The sequence below is a fragment of the Protopterus annectens genome, chromosome 2.part2, assembly GCF_019279795.1.
Source record: "Protopterus annectens isolate FY-2018-M chromosome 2.part2, PAN1.0, whole genome shotgun sequence".
Lineage (NCBI taxonomy): Eukaryota > Metazoa > Chordata > Ceratodontiformes > Protopteridae > Protopterus > Protopterus annectens.
In genome coordinates, this window is record NC_056730.1 from 172,702,691 (window position 1) to 172,722,641 (window position 19,951).

The 19,951-nt window shown below is 37.7% G+C and overlaps 1 protein-coding gene across 1 annotated transcript in view; it reads right to left on the reverse strand.

Annotated features, from left to right (window-relative positions):
- The window catches only part of LOC122796012 (multimerin-2-like), a 99,127-nt gene extending 95,888 nt beyond the window's left edge, over window positions 1-3,239 (reverse strand). The window contains exon 1 of the mRNA XM_044064493.1: window positions 2,870-3,239. Coding sequence (XP_043920428.1) covers window positions 2,870-3,103 — 234 coding nt within the window. The 5' untranslated portion in view covers window positions 3,104-3,239. The remainder of the gene's footprint in view (window positions 1-2,869) is intronic.
- Between the last annotated feature and the right edge of the window lie 16,712 nt (window positions 3,240-19,951).

Below are 19,951 nucleotides of genomic sequence, written 5' to 3' on the forward strand. Positions count from 1 at the left end.
GGGGGGGGGGGTTAAAGGAGGTACAATTCATTTCACGGCTTTTGGAATAGACATTGACATCACAGGTATCTGTCTGGTGGGCAGAGTAATAGAGGATAATGTCACAGTGGAGGTAAGGATGAATCCTAGAGACTTTCCATACTCTGGAACAAGCTACTCATCTATGTCAAGCAAAGTTCCTCATTAGCACTCTTCAAAAAAATCTTGATGAGTGGATAGAAAATAGGAAATACACTCCGGGATCACTTCTGTGGCTCTGCCTGACAGGGGCACAGGACAATAACTTTCTTGGGTGGCATAAGCCAGGGGACCTTGTTGGATAGGCTTACTTAGGCCCTTGGGCTGATAGCCTAGTACCTACCTTTGAACTTATGAACTATTCCAAAGTGCTCATAATTTTCCCACTCAGAACTGTGCTCATTTTCAAATTTTGGTTAGTTACTATTTATTAGTCAGACACAGTGGCCAGTTCATTTGTCAAAACAGTTTCCTGATTTTTGAGGGACATCTCTTTAAACAAAAATCTGGTATAGCGATGGGGGCAGCCTGTGCACCAATTTTTGCCAATATTGTCCTGACCCAATGGGAATTGTCACAAGTATTTACATGTGAATGGATGTCCTACTGTTCTTTTTATGGGCGACACCTGGACGACATCCTTATTATCTGGAGGGGGGATCAGGAGCAGTTGTCTGAATTCTTGCTGTTTCTTAACTCCAGCACCACCTTCTTGAAGTTTACCATGGTGACCCACACTGAATCCATTAGTTATTTGGATATACTGCTCTCTAAAGATTTGGTGAACAACCAGTTTTACTCAAATATTTTTAGGAAACCAACATTCTCGAACACCCTTCTCCATTTCAAGAGCGGGCATCCCCTTCATCAAAAAAGATCATTAATTAAAGGATAAGGGGTAAGATTGGCCTGCATGATCAGTAGAATGGATGATAAGGAAAGGGAGGTTTTATTGAGTATGATGGTTAACAGGGGGTACCCTGAAGACTTTGTGAAACCATTACTTGATGATGTAACCAAAAAGAGAGTGGAGGGTTACTTCTATCCCTTGTTAGGCTTGGACATTTCCAGACTTTGTGCACCTATAGATAGTAAGGTTCTGACAACTGCATCATTTAAACATGGTCTTATTCTTACCTACAATCCACAATTCCCATTGATACGAGACATATTGGTCAGAAATTGGTTCATTCTCAGGAGTGATGAGACCATAGGGGGGAAGGTGGGTGATACCCCTGTTATAGCATATAAAAAAGATTCTAGTTTTAAAAACCTTTTGGAGTCCAAGAGTAAGAACACAATATCTGGTATCGGAAAAATTACCAAATGTGGGCATTGTCTGGTATCGGAAAAATTACCAAATGTGGGCATTGTACCCAATGTAAACATATACTAGAGAGTGACAGAGTTTTTATTGAAGGTTTTGGATGGTTGAGATTCAACCAGAATTGTAATTGTAGTAGCAAACAGGTGGTATACACAGCCATATGCCAGATGTGTCCCGGGTTTTATATTGGCAAGACTAAAAATGCATTCATTACACGTGTCTATCAGTATATTTATGACATAACCAAAGGTAACACAAAAAATGCTTTGGCAAAGCACGTTAACACTTTTCCTAGTCATAGTTTCAAGTTTACTGTACTGAAAAGGGTGACAATGGATGAGAGGGGGGACCCACTGACTGGTTTCTTGAATATAAAGAACTAATGTGGTGAGTTAATGCCACCACCAGTCCTGGCTTGAATGATATGGTGTCCCTCACTAGTTACTTAAAACTAAAGGCTGATTTTCTATTTTATTTATTACCTGAGCTCAAGTTTTATATTTTAAAAAAATGCATTCTTGTAGTGCAAATATGAATTGGTTATTTTAATGTGGAAGGAAAGAATTTTAGAAGGCAAGGGAGTCTATTTCTTTAAATATGTATCTGTGTCTTACTGGTTGATTAATTGGTGAAGTAATTGTTTGATGTATATAAAGGATGGCCCTGCAAACTGTCAGGTTTTCTGAAGAAGTCAATTGTAATATTTGACGAAAGCGCTAAATCAATTTCATTCTGTTTGGTATCCTGTACATTCTGTTGTGCTTATTGTTACTTGGTGTTCTTGTGGATTTATCCACTTAGAACTGTGCTAATTTTCAAATGTTGGTTAGTTACTATTTATAAGTCAGACACAGTGGCCAGTTTATTTGTCAAATTGTAACCACACACACCTGTAGCAGTAAAAACGCACTGCTGACATCAGCTGCCAAATGCATAGGCATCAGATAGGTGTCCCTGTGTCTGTGTTCCACACTTCCCTGCTCTTTTCTGTTGCAACCATTACTGCATCCGAGCACACACACACAAACACACACAATATAATGTACCACCCAAAATTAGCCATTGTGCATCTTTGTACAGTCACAATTGCAATGTATATGGTCTAAACCAAACACCTCAAATCATGCTAACACACCATCCCAATGTACCATTAACCACAGTGATTAATGATGATAGCACACACATAACATTGACAGCACCCATACATGTATTAGACATAAGTACACACACACACACACACATACACACACACACACACACACACACACACACACACACACACACACACACACATATACACCACGTGTTGTATATAACTTTAATACATTGCACTCATGAGTAAACATACAAATGCACATTCTGCAGCATACACTGCATTCTCACAGCCCTTTCTCACATACACCACCAAAATCCCCATATCATAATGATGAAAAGATATGCAATCTAGAGAGTAAAATACTATTACTATAATATGGGCATTTTACAGCAAATCAGCATGATATTATCAAACAAGTGATAACTTACCTGCATTATGCCTAATCGAATAAAACACATTTCTCCATAACATCTGTTATCTGCCCAACATACCCACAGGGAGTCAGACATGCACACACTGTGACAGGTAACCATCTGCCTTTGCCCACCTTTAAACAAAAGCAATGCTTCAGCTGCTAAAGGGGACCACAGATGTGTCAAGCCTGCTGCATTAATTTCAGAAGCTCCTCCCACATGGTTGGTGTCATTCAGTCTCTGCTCCATCACTGTCTGTTACACAATCCAAAGTAAAAACAATAACATTGCAACAAGATCCACTGAAACTGTTACAAGGTCATCTGCAGATTGCTTAAAAATAACTGTGGTATGAAACACAAAGCTTATGACAGCCAGTTTTTATTTCTCAAAGAACTGTCAAAATTCTTGGGTAGGAGTGAATAGAAAAGGATGTAGCAGTGCAGAGTGCAAAGTAGTATTGACATTAACACAGACAGAAAAGTGTTCATGTTGCTAGGGATTACTGATAGTATGCATTATATTATGCTTACAGAGAAATACATTGAGTAACATCAGAAAATGTGCAATGGAAATTTCACTAACTGTGAGTACTAAAGCAACAGTAAAGATAAGTAGAAGGTAACATCAGTGGTCTGTCTGAGAGATAACAAGACTGACAACTGCATTATTATATACTGATCTGTCTGAAATAAAACATATTATTTGGTGGATGATAAAGGCCATTTGCTTGTAGACATATCAACAGTTGTGAATAGCCAGTATGAATTCTAATAAACATAGCAGAGCATAGTTTCTGGAATACTTAAGACACCTGCAGGTTAAGGACTGGTACAAGCATTTTGTAACAGTATTTACTGTGAAAGTGCTATTCAGATGACATGAATAAAAACAGAGATGAGGGCACACTTTTTTAACGGCACACCATGCAGACAGTTCTGTCTGATGTCTATTGCTATGCATAGATGGCTAACTAAACCTTGCAAGGCAGTAAATATGATATTGTGGCTTACTGAGGGAGGGAAAATGGGAGGAGTGACTTGGGAAGGAACTGAAGCAAACAAAACCAGTATCTCCCAAAAAAGTCTGTTATCCCAGCAATAATTTGATATTTTTGGATACTTTTATTTATAGAATGTGTAACACATCAGTAGAAAAAAAAAACATTTTTAAGAGACACTGCGGAACAGTAAGTGATACTAGTACTGAGGCCTCTCAAAATTAGCACTGCTTCTCTGTTCTTCCATTCTAAGTGAATGGAACTGAGATGTGACAGTCCAGCCATGGGTATTATAATCTCAACAACTGTTGCACTGTGGGGAAGATTTAGCTTTAGAAGGAAACAAGCTCTGATTAGGATGTCTGCTCCCAGAAGGACACTGAGGGTTACAAACACAAGAAAATTAGTAGTGCCTACTATTTTCTGATGAATACAGGTTAGCAATTTGTAGAAATTCAAGAAAAGATACAAAAAGTGTTTTTTTATTTTTTCCCGTAGTGGTCCTTTAATTTCCATGTGACTCACAAGAGACACAGTTGTGGTCTCTTTCCAAGTTTAAAGATGCAATTAAAAGCTGAATACAAGTAAAATGCAGTGTAGAGAAAATGAATCACAATATACAAAATAGAAGGCAATAAAGCAACACAAAATACAAGAAAGCAAAAACAGACTAACCTTTCCCTCACAACAAGTTGTGTTGGAGTCTGGGTGATAGGGTTACCACCTGTCCCACTTTGCAAGGGACAGTCCCTCTTTGGGCAGTTGTGTCCTGACAAAAAAAATTGTAAATTATTCATGCCCTTATTTTTTTTAGGGCAAAATTTTTTCCTATATTTTAAAAAATAAACATAAAACAGTTATTCTAACTGAAAAAGCCCTTATGTATAATAGCAAGAATATAAAAAATCAAATGCAAGAAAGCATAAAGTTTTTTTTTTGACAGGAAATTTAGGTTCTGGTTTTGTGTACTGTCTGATGTGTGGGTGTGTGTCCCCTGTTGATGATTGATTGTGAGAAAATGTCCCTTGGGTGACCTTTTCTAGTAAAGCCTTGGAACGCTTTATTTACTCCTTAAATCAAAGGTTTTGTTTCTAGCTCCACCTTCAGTTCACAGGTAATTAAACTTAATTGACCTGTTTTAATTTCAGTGTGACTCACAAGAGACACATCAGTGGTCTCTTTCCTAGTTTAAATATGCAATTAAACACAGAATACAAGTAAAACACAGTGCAGAGAAAATTAATCACAATATACAATATAGAAAAAGGCAGTAAAGCAACACAAAATGCAAGAAAACAGAAACAGATGAAGCCTTTCCTCACAGCAAGTTGGGGCAGAGTCTGAGTGAGCTTTTCTATGCTGTGCTTTTAAGTGACACTTTGCTTTTTAGTGGAATGAGTTAATGCATTTAATGTGAAAAACATGGAAATTGCTAGTTACATGAACCTGTGAGGAGGTGGTAGTGGTGGTGGTCTGTTGTCTGAGTGACAATGGAGGAATGACAAGACTTCTACAAGTCTAGTCACTTAAGGGTAAGTGATACAAGTCTAATCACGTAAGGGTAAGTGAAGATTATACCCCCTAACACTTTGGGCCTGGGGAAATTGTCCCCATTTGCCCCATCCTTGTTATATTACTAGGGAAAAGGAAGACTAGAGTAGCTTTACATGTTTCAACAACATGCCCTTGTAAGTAGGGGATATTTTGTTTAATGAGAATGGTTATTAACTTAAAGGTTATATAGGAGTTACATGTAATATGATTTACAGAGTATGTTTACATCCAGGGGCTATGCTGCCATAGTGTTTTATAAGATTACGAGGAAGATGATAGCCTTTCAAAAATGTATTACTCTCTATATATGAGATTAAAATATTATACCAAATGTTTCAGAAGTTAAAAGAGTATCTAGGGTTCATTTTGTGAAATGGATGAGAATATATGTGGCAACATATATGAGAGTCAAAGATTTTATTCTGTTTCTAATATTGAACTAGAAAATTGCAATATACTTGTTATTCCGTTATATTTAAAACAAGATAGTGAACAGATACAATTCATATTACTATCAAGCATGTGTATTTAGGTAATTAAATGAACTTGCACTCAGTAGTAATATCAGATCATGCTCTGTTAAGAATGCAATGTAAGTTCTATGATTTTTTCTTCATTAGAGGTGTCTTGTAGATATGCTGCATACCTCCTGAAACAAGAAACTTTTTTTATTTGGTGTAAAAAGTAATTAGAAAGTAAGTAAAATATGTAGCACAACAGCATTTTACCCTGGCTAAGGAGTGGATTCAGTTTAAGCTGTGGCTTAAGAAGGAAATTAGTATACATCCAAGATTATATAAGGGTCAATGAAGAATTTATAGCAATATAAGGAAATTTAATAAATATGCAGCATAGGTTTTTGAGGAAATCAAATGATTGATGAAGTGTTGGAACAGGTTAGAAAAGAACCGGAATAATTACTGAACAGAAAATATCAATGTTTGTGCCAGTCATTGACAGACGGATATTTTGTAACTCCTCAGAAATAATAATGTCATTGGATATAAGACAGAGTTATCAAAATGCCCAAAGCATTATAGTGACTCCTGAAAAATATAAAGAAATGTGCTGTACTATGGATCCAATTATGATAGCAAAATTATTTACAAAGTGTAATGAGGATATATATATATATATATATATATATATATATATATATATATATATATATATGTGTGTGTGTGTGTGTGTGTGTGTGTGTATGGTTTCACTTTATAATTTCGAAATGCTAAAATATCGAATTTTAGTATTTCGAAACTATAAAGTCAAAAGTGCAGTTACATGAAACTGCATAATATCGAATGCGGAAATGTCAGATCCGCATCCGTGACGTGTGGTGCGGTTTGTGGATTTAGCTGGGGATTCAGATAGGTGGTGTTCTTGTAAGGGTATTGGGTAGGGATTTTAGTGTCTGTAAGTGTTTAGTGGTTGGTTTTATGTGTCTGTGTGTTTAGTGCGACCTCAGAGTTAGTATATATAAGTAGCGGGGGTGTGGGGGGCACAGGGAAGTTTTAAAATTTATACAGCTAGATGCATGAGAAGCAGATGGTGTAATGAAGGTATAATAGCACCTATTTCTCAGGAACACATAAATAAGATAATCAAATGAGAGATGAGCATGAAGGAACTAAGTAGTAATGAGTTGCATATTGAATTTTGGTGGTGAGATCATGATAATATCCTGTCTAAATTAATGCAGCTTTATAATTTGATGTTGGAAATTGCGGGTACTTGTGCTTCATGATAATAAACTGTAGTAACTCTAAATCTTAAGGAAGAGAAAGATGCAACTCTGTCATCATATTTTATGCCCATTTTGATTTTAAGCCATGATTACAAGCTGTTTATGGCAGTGCTGGCAAAAGGACTGACAAAATGCATACATCACTTAATAAATAATGATCAGTGTGGGCTTGTGGGACAAAGATAACTATCTGATAACACACTGAAAGTATGATGAAGATTGTACAAGAGCAAGTAATGACACTGCTGCTTTTATATTTTCATGCAGGAAAAGCTTTTAATGACTTAAGTGATTTGATGAGTCATTTATAAATAATTAAGAGCAGAAGTCAAGATACTTAATGAAATGTTTATTTGTCAAAAGAAGTAAGACAAAGTTGGGACTCAGGAAACTTTTCCACATCATGAGAAGTGAATTTTCATGATGAGTGGCCATGCTGAGGTTGACACAGGCAGGCCAAGTAGCATGGTTCAGGGTGGTATATGCTAACAGTCGTATAATGACACGGTAATGAACAACATTATTAAAATGAGCCTCTCTGTGTATGCTAATGAGGCAAAACAAGATAGTGGAACCATTTAGAAATGTACAAATGTCACACAGTCAGGCTGTGCCTGCACTATATTTCAACTTGGCTGAATGATTTTGTTCAGATTCAGGATATCACTAAAGAATGTTATGGGTAGCCACCATGTTAGTAAATATGTGTGTACAAGATCCTGTATTGCTGGCACTGTACCCATCAGTGTGTGATTTCACCCCCCCCCCCAAAGATGTCAGGCCAGGTCATCTAACCATGCTTAACATTTCATGGATTCCACCATAACAATATTTTGGACCAGTATCATGTAGATAAGGACATCATCCAAGAAACTATGGACATGGGTTGAGTTGTCTGCAGGCCAGTGGGAGTCAAGGAATGCCTATCCCAGTGAATACCAAGGTATATGATACTTTACATGTATTACTTACAGGGACCTTTCAGCAACCTACTGGGGACACAGTCAGGTTATCTCAGGCATCTGCCTTGAGAATAGTGAATAATTTCTGGATGCCATGCTTCAGCATGTGTGGCAGCATGAGTGTTCTCTTTGTACCCCAAAGAGGAGGGCCAGCACCATGTAGGTTTTCTGTGATATAGCTCATTCTCCTAAGGTACTGGGGGGCCAGTGATTACACATACTGAAATAAAAGCCCCACCTGGTGAACTGCGAAGGCGGTATCTTAACCACAAAGGGTATCATTTTTATCAGCTGACAGGTAATTGGTAATGCACAGGCTATTATCTACAATGTGTGAACAGGGCACCCAGGCACCTATCATAACTCATACATATGGCACCGCTGTGGCCTGTACCAACAAGTTTGTGAGGGGTAATTTTCCACAAGGGCATTTTGTTGGTGTTGCTAGATATGCCCCACAACACTGGCTTATGACATGTATAAGAAATCCACAGAATCAAACACATCATGGGTACAGCTATGGCCAGTTACTCAATACTGGAGTGTTTGTTTGGGCTGTTGAAGCTGTCTAGATTCATCCACTGGTGCCCCACAGTATGACCCTAGCACATGTGCAAAAATACTGTCTGTGTTGAAGTTGTACACAATATCATACTTAAGAGGCAGTTAGGGTAGTCACTTCAGAGACAGCAGTTCACAGCTCGCCAGGCTGTGGAAGCTGGATCAGATGTGGAATTAGTGAAGTAGCCATCAGCAGGGTATGATTATGCCAGAATGAGGTTGGTATAGTATGACACAGCACTGGCAAAGAGGCAGCAGCATATATATATATATATAACTTCAGAATGTAGTAGGCAAGTGTAAAGCAGATATGCTACAGAAAAAAATTTACATGCAAAACTAACAATAGACTGTGCTTACCCATGCATATGCTGGCCAAGCTGGGCATTAGACATAGGCAACCAAGGTAAGAGTGTACAAAGGGCAGTGTACAGTTATCATCATTTGCACAAGTGGGAAGCAGAGCACAGGAGTGGGTGTCTTTCACAGGGAAGTGTGTGAATGTTTAGGATTATGAAATTAAAATGTGCTTTTGTGTATCCTGTCAGCTTAGTGCAGCATGTTGGGAGTCTTAAATGTATAACTGTTTGAGAAGGGCCAGTGTCATTGCTAAGGTGTGGAGGCTGTGGTGGTGTGAATTTGGATCTGCTGGGACAGAGCCTCGGTAGTAGCTGCAGTGCTATGACTTGATCTACTGGACAGGTCCAAGACATGCATGTCAGAGGATTTAGCATCTCATGCATGCCCCCACTTGTGAGACCTGGCTGTGACAGGAGTTGAACAGGATGTACCACAACCCTGGCAAGATGCTGGTGTACAGTGTGACCATGAGCAACTTCTACTATGACAAATGCCATTGTGGTGAAGGCCACAACCAAGGGGATATCCTCTCCTGGGTGTAGACAACCTCAGAACAGATGAAGCCATGGAAGTGAAATAGCACTGTGGGTGTAAGATTTTGGTTATCCATGGCCATGATAGTTATCATCTGTGGATGTATCAGTGGACCAGCTACATTGGCAGCCCCTTACCTCTATCAGGCAAACAAGAGGAGACATTGCATGTTCCATTGTATGATTCAGTCTGTATAAGAAATCACTCATAAGGGACATCCTCCCTCCCTAGGTCATCATGCACACCTTGCATAATCCTCACTATCTCTGTCATGGCTGTGGTGGTAGTAACCTATACCTCCATGAGGGGTCTTGCACATACATTGGGATGTGGCAAACTGACACACCAGCCTTAGGAGGACCGTGGTATCCATATCTCCATGAAGCACCATTGCCCACCACCCTCTGTGGACCTCTCTGCCCATGTGTACTAAGGGCGGATTTTGACATCTGTCTAGTGGAGACCAGCACACTTCTCTGATTTGTAGTCTCCCCATTAATTAACTTGTGCTCCCTGTCAGGTGTAGATAATCTGGGTATCCTCAGGCAAAAGACGGTGCTGGGGATGAAACTGTCACAGTCCTTGTGTCTAGCACATATTCTGTACTCTTTAGTGGTGCCAGCTCCTCCCTGTCATAATTATCAGAATCTGCAGATCCTTCAGTAACAGGTGGGAAAAGTTCCACAGTGCTGGTGCTAGATAAAGAATCACCTGTGAACAGAGGTGTAGCTGGCTTTAGTGGTTTCTGGAGCTACTCTCCATAGTGAAGACCTTCCTCTCCAGCTTGTCATTTGAAGAGAAAAAAAAAGGTGTCTGATACATGCATTTCCCACCTGCAACTCTTCAAGGGAAGCACAAAAAAAAAAAAAAAAAAAACAGTCAGATACCTCTGGCTCCTAAAATGCAGGAGCCAATCAAGTCCTGTTTCTCTGTTCTACCCCTGACCCTTCTTCCTCAGATTTTAGTAAAAAAAAAATGTTTTTTTCTTTTAAACTATAGCAAACACCTTGCTATAAATGTACCAGTTGCTGCAGTTTATACCCTTCAAACTGTTTGCTACAAAGGTAATGTCTACAGTTTAGACCACACACTGAGCATTACATCATTCTGGTTATACTTAAAAAAAAAAAGAAAAAAAGCAATCTTTTTTTTACCTTTAAACTGTAGCAAACTGCTTGCTACTTTGCTACAGTTTAGACTACACACAGAATGCTACAATGCTCAGGTTTGACCACAAATGCAATGCTGGGTTTTGCATTTGTGAGTGGGATGATGGATGGATCAGATGGCTGATCCAATCAGGCCCCTAACGCTTTGCACCCAGGGAAGTTATACCTTTGCCATGCCCTAACTATGCTACTGTCTGTGAACACACCAAACCACAAAATATCATGTGTAAGTATATAATGGCACCAGAAGTATAGATGCAACTGAGTCTTACAAACATTAACATGATAACAAGAACTTTAATTTTATATTTTATGCAGATGGCTGTGGAGGATGAAGCCCTGGTGTACTTTTATATCAGAAATCATGCAGCTTTAAAATTATCTTCCTCCCTTCATATCTGCAGATGACATGGTCCTGTACCACTCCAACCACTTCCTAACTACCTTGCAATAAGTTCTACAGTCTGACTTCAAATACCTCAGTGAGTGGATTACTACTAAAAACCTCATGCTAAATATATCCAAAACTAAATTTATGCTTTTTGGTACTAAACAAAAAAACTCAGCTGCTGCAATACAACTTTAAGAATCTATGATCACAGTGGCCATCCCTTAGAGCAAACCTCTTCTTTCAAGTATCTTGGTCACTGGTTATATACCCCACTCATCTTCCAGTTGCATCTTGATAATACAAGTAAAAAACAGATCCCCTAGTTTTCTTTGGCACAAAAAATATCCTGTGAAAAACAGACAGTCGTCTAGGAATGAATGGTGTTTGTCAGCAAAAACGTAAGGTAAAATAAAACAAAACAGCACCAAAATATGGCAATGACCATAAAATAAAACAGTTTTAATGAAAAAGGTAAGCACTTTCACACAATCACTGTGCTTCATCAGACCACATACTGCAAAAACCTTTCAAATAAATAGCAAAACAGTACCAATTAAAAATTCAAATTCACCAATTAAAACATTCATTCAATAAAATAATGAGGTATCATTTAAAGAGACCGCTAGCCTTTAAAACAGGTTTAATGGAAGTCCTCCCACTGATACATGGAAATCTATCTGCTTGCATTGTTATGATCCAGGACAATTCACGGCTTTCCATGTAGTTTCTAAAATCACCACCACGCTTATCTTGATTTATCATCTCAACAACTGTAAAACCAAATATGTGTTCATTGCCATGTTCCATATAGTGTTTAGCTAAGGCATTACACTTACCTCAATTATGCATGCATTGTAAATGTTCCCTCATCCTCTCCATGAGGGATCTGTTGGTTTTACCTATATGAAAGCAATTGCATGTCCTGCATTTAGCCAAATAAATAAGGTTCCTACTACGACAATCAACAGTCACTTTAAGCTTATATTCTTTATTTGTAACTGGATGAGTAAAATTAACAGATGGGTCAATATATGTACAAAAACTACACCTTAAACAGCTATGCATCCTAAACTTAGCTGTTGCATCAATACCCCCCATTGGTGTATGTCTCTTATAACACAGTTGCCTCTTCAAACATTTCTTGTTTTTAAAGGTGAACCTTGGTTGTTCACCAGCAATAGCTCAGATCTGCTCATCTAAGTGTAAGATAGACCAGTTGTTCCTAACAATCTGTATAATACTATTAACATCACTGGTATAATAAAGGGACATAGATGATGTCCTTTCAATAGAAGCCAAGTTGCTTGAAGTATCATTCACTACTGATGGCCTATCAGAATAAAAAGGTCGACCTCTCTTCTTCCTAATCATAACAGTATCATGTAGTGCATCCTCCACTTCCGTCTTCCTATAGCCTCGATCACAGAACTCAGACCTTAAATTGTGTATATCCCACTCAAATAAGGCATCATCGTTGTTTAACCTTGAGAGTCACATGCCCTGGTCTTTGACTATGTTCTTAAATATATGGCCAGGATGCATGGTATTTCATTGCAGAAGTGTATTTTTTCTACATTCTTTCCTATGTAGAGCGGTGGTAAGTTTAGAGGAAGCATTCACTATAACCTTGATGTCCAAAAAACCATTTCTCTTACTGATGACTTGTAAGTAAAAGATAAAAAAGACGTAGTATTCTGTAAGAAACCTATAAATTCAATTAACTGCTGCCCAGTACCATCCCAAATCAGAAAGAGGTCGTATACAAACCTCCTATAGAATTTTATGAAAGGAGCAAAAATAGACTTGAAAACAAATCTATCTTCCCAATGAGCCATAACTGTATTGTCGTAGCTATTGGCACAACTAGTGCCCATAGCTACACCAGTCTTTTGTAAAAACAACTGTTCATCATACATAAAAACATTATTTTCTAATACTGTCTTCAGAAACGAGCAGATCAAGTCAATAGTCACCAAGTCATATTCACTGTTAACTATCAAAAACTCTTTAACCATATTAATGCATGTATCATGAGGGATACAAGTAAAAAGAGACACTACATCCAAACTCACTAATAAATATTGTCCTGCAAAACACATTTCTTTAGTGTATTCAAATACATTTTCCAAGAACTGCTGTGTATCTTTTAATACCTGTTTTTGTTCATTTAACACTGGTCTAAACTTCTCTATAAAAATAGAGAACGGTTCTGTGATCCAACCCTTGCCGGATACAATAGGTCTAAAGGGAGGATTTAATAAGCACTTATGAATCTTGGCCAACCCTTGGAACAAAGGAATAAGTGGATGTTCCACTGTCAAATTGGCATAGAGACCATTTAAAATCAATTCACTATAGAAACAATCACATAAACTCACATTCACCCTTTCATGTAATAGAGTTATGTAATCAAAATTCACTTTGGTATAAACATTTTCGTCTCTTAGCAAATGTAAAATGCAGTCATGATAATACTTAAAGTCCATAACGACAATTGCTGATGAAGCACATTGATTGTGTGAAAGTGCTTAACTTTTTCATTAAAACTGTTTTATTTTATGGTCGTTGCCATGTTTTGGTGCTGTTTTGTTTTAGTTTACATTACGTTTTTGCTGACAAGCACCATTCATTCCCAGAGGACTGTCTGTTTTTCACATTTTGACATTTTTTCTGTTTCTCACGGAAGCATGGCAGAAGGGAGTGATACTAACATTGAACTTGGATATGTTCTTACCAGGAAGAAAGGTGAAGATCGATTCCTGAAATTTTTAAAAACTAAAGTTAATCCCTTGCTCGCGAGACCAGGGGCCAGTAATGATGACCAACTACCTGATGTGGATGATGTTCGATTGCTTAATGCCACCAGAGAGCTTGAAAATTAGTTATTCAAGCTGAAACGTTTCCAGTGACAATGTTTACATCTTGAGGCATGTTTGTTTCACAAAGTGATACCTCGAGGACTACGTGTTCTAGTGATGCCTACATATTGTGAAACTCATATTGGTTTATTGAGTAAATGGCAACAGTTAAACCTTGAGTTAAGTTTTAACTATATACATTTATTAATCAATTTTAAACCTCTTGAAAGAGAGCTAGTTGATGCGGTTAATAAAAAGTATACAGAGTTGCTAGAACTGTATAAAGGTTACTTTAATTAAACTGGATGGAGTAATAGACAATGTCTCTTCATATGAACAATGGCTCAGAGCGCAGAAATCCAATAAATTGTTAAGAGACACCATGGATTTCAATAGAGGAAATGTTTTTACATGGCTGAAAAATTCTTTGTCAACAGGCTCTGAAACTGTGGGTAATAACACTCAGAATGAGAGAGATGTAGTTGTACATGCTGCTACTCCTATGTATTCTCAGGTAACCAATGAGAGTGATAATAGTGAATGAACTGATTTAAACAATACTTCTAATATTTCGGTTCATTCTCCTTTAAACTCTGTCATTCAGAACAAGTCTCTGGATGTGTGGCCAAAAATGCACAATGTGACTGGCTCAGTAGAGACATTCCCTTTACCGCTACCTATTCATCAAAGGGAGAAAGTACGCTATCCACGCTCGTTGAGTCAAGGGAGGAAGCGGCAGTGTTTAATGAAGGACACCAAAACATAGACTATAAAAACAATGTGGACGGATGTACTAAATTGGTTGTTGTTGTTGTTGCATCTTTCGGCTTTTCCCAGTTAGGGGTCGCCACAGTGGAACTCCAGTCCACTAATGATTGGCAGTAGATTTTTACATACCAAGTTGCCAGCCCTGATGCACAACCTTCAACGAAGGTATGCCCATTCACGCATGTCTCCACAAAGAAGACGCTTTAGCTGAGAATCGAACAGGACAACATCTTACTGTGTAGTAAATCGGTAATTTATAATATTTCTAGCAAAGCATTGACTCTAGCGCAGGTATTTCTAATAGAATGGGGCTTGACTTTCATCCCAGCCCAGTGTTTTAACCCTAGTGAGACTGCCATAGATATTAAAATGTTTGCTAGGAGTGTAATGCTTAAAACCACTTTTTTCCTCTAATAGTAATGATGCAGCAGCAGCTGCGAACTTTAAGAAAACTAGTCTATTTCAACCAGTTTTCATCCGGTACTTGAAACTTTTTCAAAGAAATTTGAGTTGGACTTAATGACTGCTTATGATGCTGGTAAAATAGAAAAAAGTTTTGTGAACTTGAATGTTGATGAGAGACAGGCATTGCTTGAACTTCAAAGTGACAAGGATGTAATTATTAAATCTGCCGATAAGTGGAGTGCAATTATCATTATGGACTTTAAGTATTATCATGACAGCATTTTACATTTGCTAAGAGATGAAAATGTTTATAGCAAAGTGAATTTTGATTATGTAACTCTATTACATAAAAAGGGTGAATGCGAGTTTATGTGATTGTTTCTATAGTGAATTAATTTCGAACGATCTCTATGCCTATTTGACAGTGGAATATCCACTTATTCCGTTGTTCCAAGGGTTGCCCAAGATTCATAAGTGCTTATTAAATCCTCCCTTTAGACCTATTGTATCCAGCAAGGGTTGGATCACAGAACCGTTCTCTGTTTTTATAGAGAAGTTTAGACCAGTGTTAAATGAACAAAAATAGGTATTAAAAGATACACAGCAGTTCTTGGAAAATGTATTTGAATACACTAAAGAAATGTGTTTTGCAGGACAATATTTATTAGTGAGTTTGGATGTAGTGTCTCTTTTTACTTGTATCCCTCATGATACAGGCATTAATATGGTTAAAGAGTTTTTGATAGTTAACAGTGAATATGATTTGGTGACTATTGACTTGATCTGCTCGTTTCTGAAGACAGTATTAGAAAATAATGTTTTTATGTATGATGAACAGTTGTTTTTACAAAAGACTGGTGTAGCTATGGGCACTAGTTGTGCCAATAGCTACGACAATACAGTTATGGCTCATTGGGAAGATAGATTTGTTTTCAAGTCTATTTTTGCTCCTTTCATAAAATTTTATAGGAGGTTTGTATATGACCTCTTTCTGATTTGGGATGGTACTGGCCAGCAGTTAATTGAATTTATAGGTTTCTTACAGAATACTACGTCTTTTTTATCTTTTACTTACAAGTCATCAGTAAGAGAAATGGATTTTTTGGATGTCAAGGTTATAGTGAATGCTTCCTCTAAACTTACCACTGCTCTACATAGGAAAGAATGTAGAAAAAAATACACTTCTACAATGGAATAGCATGCATCCCGGCCATATATTTAAGAACATAGTCAAAAACCAGGGCATGCGACTCTCAAGGTTATACAACGATGATGCCTTATTTGAGTGGGATATACACAATTAAAGGTCTGAGTTCTATGATAGAGGCTATAGGAAGAAGGAAGTGGAGGATGCACTACATGATACTGTTATGATTAGGAAGAATAGAGGTCGACCTTTTTATTCTGATAGGCCATCAGTAGTGAATGATACTTCAAGCGACTTGGCTTCTATTGAAAGGACATCATCTATGTCCCTTTATTATACCAGTGATGTTAATAGTATTATACAGATTGTTAGGAACAACTGGTCTATCTTACATTTAGAGGAACAGATCCGAGCTATTGTTGGTGAACAACCAAGGTTCACCTTTAAAAACAAGAAATCTTTGAAGAGGCAACTGTGTTATAAGAGACATATACCAATGGGGGGTAGTAATGCAACAGCTACATTTAGGATGCATAGCTGTTTAAGGTGTAGTTTTTGTGCATATATTGACCCATCTGTTAACTGTACTCATCCAGTTACAAAGAATATAAGTTTAAACTGGCTGCTGATTGTCGTAGTAGGAACCTTATTTATTTGGCTAAGTGCATGGATTGCAATTGTTTTTATATAGGTAAAACCAACAGATCCCTCAAGGAGAGGATGAGGGAACATTTATATTGCATGCATAATTTAGATGAGTGCAATGCCTTAGCTAAACACTATAGGGAACATGGCAATGAACACATATTTGGTTTTAGAGTTCTTGTGATGATAAATCAAGATAAGCGTGGTGGTGATTTTAGAAACTACATGGAAAGCCGTGAATTGTCCTGGATCATAACCATGCAAGCATATAGATTTCCAGGTATCAACAGGAGAACTTTCATTAAACCTGTTTCAAAGGCTAGAGGTGTCTTTAAATGATACCTCATTATTTTATTGAATGAACGTTTTAATTGGTGAATTTGAATTGTTAATTGGTACTGTTTTGTTATTTATTTGAAAGGTTATTTTCAGTATGTGGTCTGATGAAGCACATTGATTATGTGAACGTGCTTACCTTTTTCATTAAAACTGTTTTATTTTATGGTTGTTGCTGTGTTTTGGTGCTGTTTTGTTTTATTTTACAAAAAATATCCTATTTTCTTTAACAGTCTCCTGATCGACAATCGAGAAAGGAATCCTATTCAAATACTACTACCCTCTTATATCAGCAGCTTCTACAAAAAACTCCACTATTCAAACACTAGAAAAAAATTATGCAGATTAATTACACACTCCCCAAGAAATGAATACCACCATATATCACTAATAAAGGCAAACTGTCTCTCTGTTGACCAAAGAACAGTCCTGCTCCTAGGATCACAACTGTTCATATTAGGATCACAACTGTTCATACTGATACATGAACATGTTCTTCCTTGATTTACCTCAAAACTGGCAAGACATATCCCCAAATACAACCTAAGAAACGTGAACCATGCAGGCCCTAAACACACAAATCCCCCACTCCAAGCTACATATATCTGACCATGCATTCTCATTTCTTGGACTCAAACTGTGTGAGTGCCTCCCACCTGAAGTTAAAGACTCATGTTCTTATTCAAAGATCTGTTCTCTACTAAAATCACATTTAGTTAATCAAGTAGAATGCACCTTTTAGCCCTCGGGTCACATCACTTAAGTCTACCTTAACTCTTCATCATGCTAACTCAGCCACTAAGTTCCTTTGTGCCTTTTCACATCTCTAATTTATTTTAGTCTAATTTCTCAAATTCTTTGAAACTTTTGTACATATTGTAAACTAATACATTAGATTTACTATGATTCTAAAGCGTTACTCTACCATTGTGCTGTTTTACTCTCTGTTATGTGTTATTGTAATCCATCTGTTGTGTAGGATTGTTAATTTTTTGACCTTGTGCCAGGAACTTCAAACAGATATATCTATATATCCAGATCTGTCTATATATATATATATATATATATATATATATATATATATATATATATATATATATATATATATATATGACAGTGCCTAAGGGGTGCAGAGGACTTACAGGTATGCTTACAAAGAAATTGCACTACACACCGGGGGTACATTCTGATGAATGTCAATGTGACCAGTCATGTTTTGCATCCAGCACTACCCTGTGGGCACTCTGTGAGGTGTAGTAAAAGCAATGGTCCACCACCTGTTGCCCTAAATTACTATTCTAAGAACTGAGATCTGTGTTTGGCACATATATGATGTCACTGTCCTGTAAGGTACCATGTTGAAATTACTGTTGTGGCCACTAACTGCATTGACTTCTGCCACAGCATTATCTCATGCACAGTCCAATTAGGTCTGGTCACTTGCATGCCTGCCAAAGACCAGTCATCCATGGAGACAGTGAGCCTGCAGTAGCACCTTATTTTCTGTGTTGAAGATCTTAGGCCTCTCGGTGGATCTCTCAGCAGAAGCCCGAGAGTCAGTATTGTGCTTCTACTTTCGCTGTTGTTTTGGCATTGTTCTATAGGTACTGAAAAAGGTTGGATTAGCAGCTTTGTTCCTGCATGGCCATGCACAATGAGTATACCACATCTCATCCTTTGGCCATGTAGCATGCTGTGTGTGTGTGCCTGGGAGGTATGTATCTGTAGCTAAATTCATTTAATAAAGTAAGGTGCAAATATTGCCCATACCACAGCAAGTCACCATGATTGTTGTGCTGATGGCTAAAATTATTTTGCAGCTGACATATTTGTAATGTCTCCAGCAGACACAAGTATTTACTGAAAGGGGTATCAGAGGACAAAGAAAACAATCTAACGTGTGCTGTGAGTATGAGCTGATAGGTCTATAGGTCTATCTCACATCATGCTTAACATTCTTTCAGCTCAACAAATGTTTTACCCTTTCAATGCCCTTCTCAATATACCTTCCCAACACAGTTACTGACAAACCTATGCCTTATTATATCCACAGTTTCAGTAGCAGACTACTACACAGATGGGGAATAAAGGTGAAGCTGTCTCAATTTAAATCAAAAGTGGATATATCTCAAGGCTGATTAAAAAAGATTATGCACTTGAGCTTCTACATATTCAAATCACCATAGGCAAAATTCCACACCACATTCTTGCAAGCTATAGGCCCCCATCTCTGACCCAGTAAGCCCATAACATGTATTTAAGCTTACTGAAAACACTCACCATTCAACCAAATACCATATTCATGGGTGAGTTTAATTACCCCACTATTAACTGGGAATCATATATGATACAAAACTTCCAGGCACAGAGATTCCTGGATTTTGTCAACACAAACTCCCTGGACCAGACTGTCAATATGTCGACCATAGGTGCAAACATACTGACTCTGGTCCTCACTGATATTGGAGAGTGCTGCTCACCTCCTAGTGTAATGTCCTGTCTGGTAAGGTCAGATCTCAAAACTGTCTCCTCTGATGCAAAAATAAAACCAGGAATCCCAGCTAACCCTGGAATGTTCAAAAATTACTCTTAGGCTAACTTTCTACTATTAAGTAATAACCTGGCAAAATGTCAAGCCTGCAAAACCCTGAGAACACTGCTGT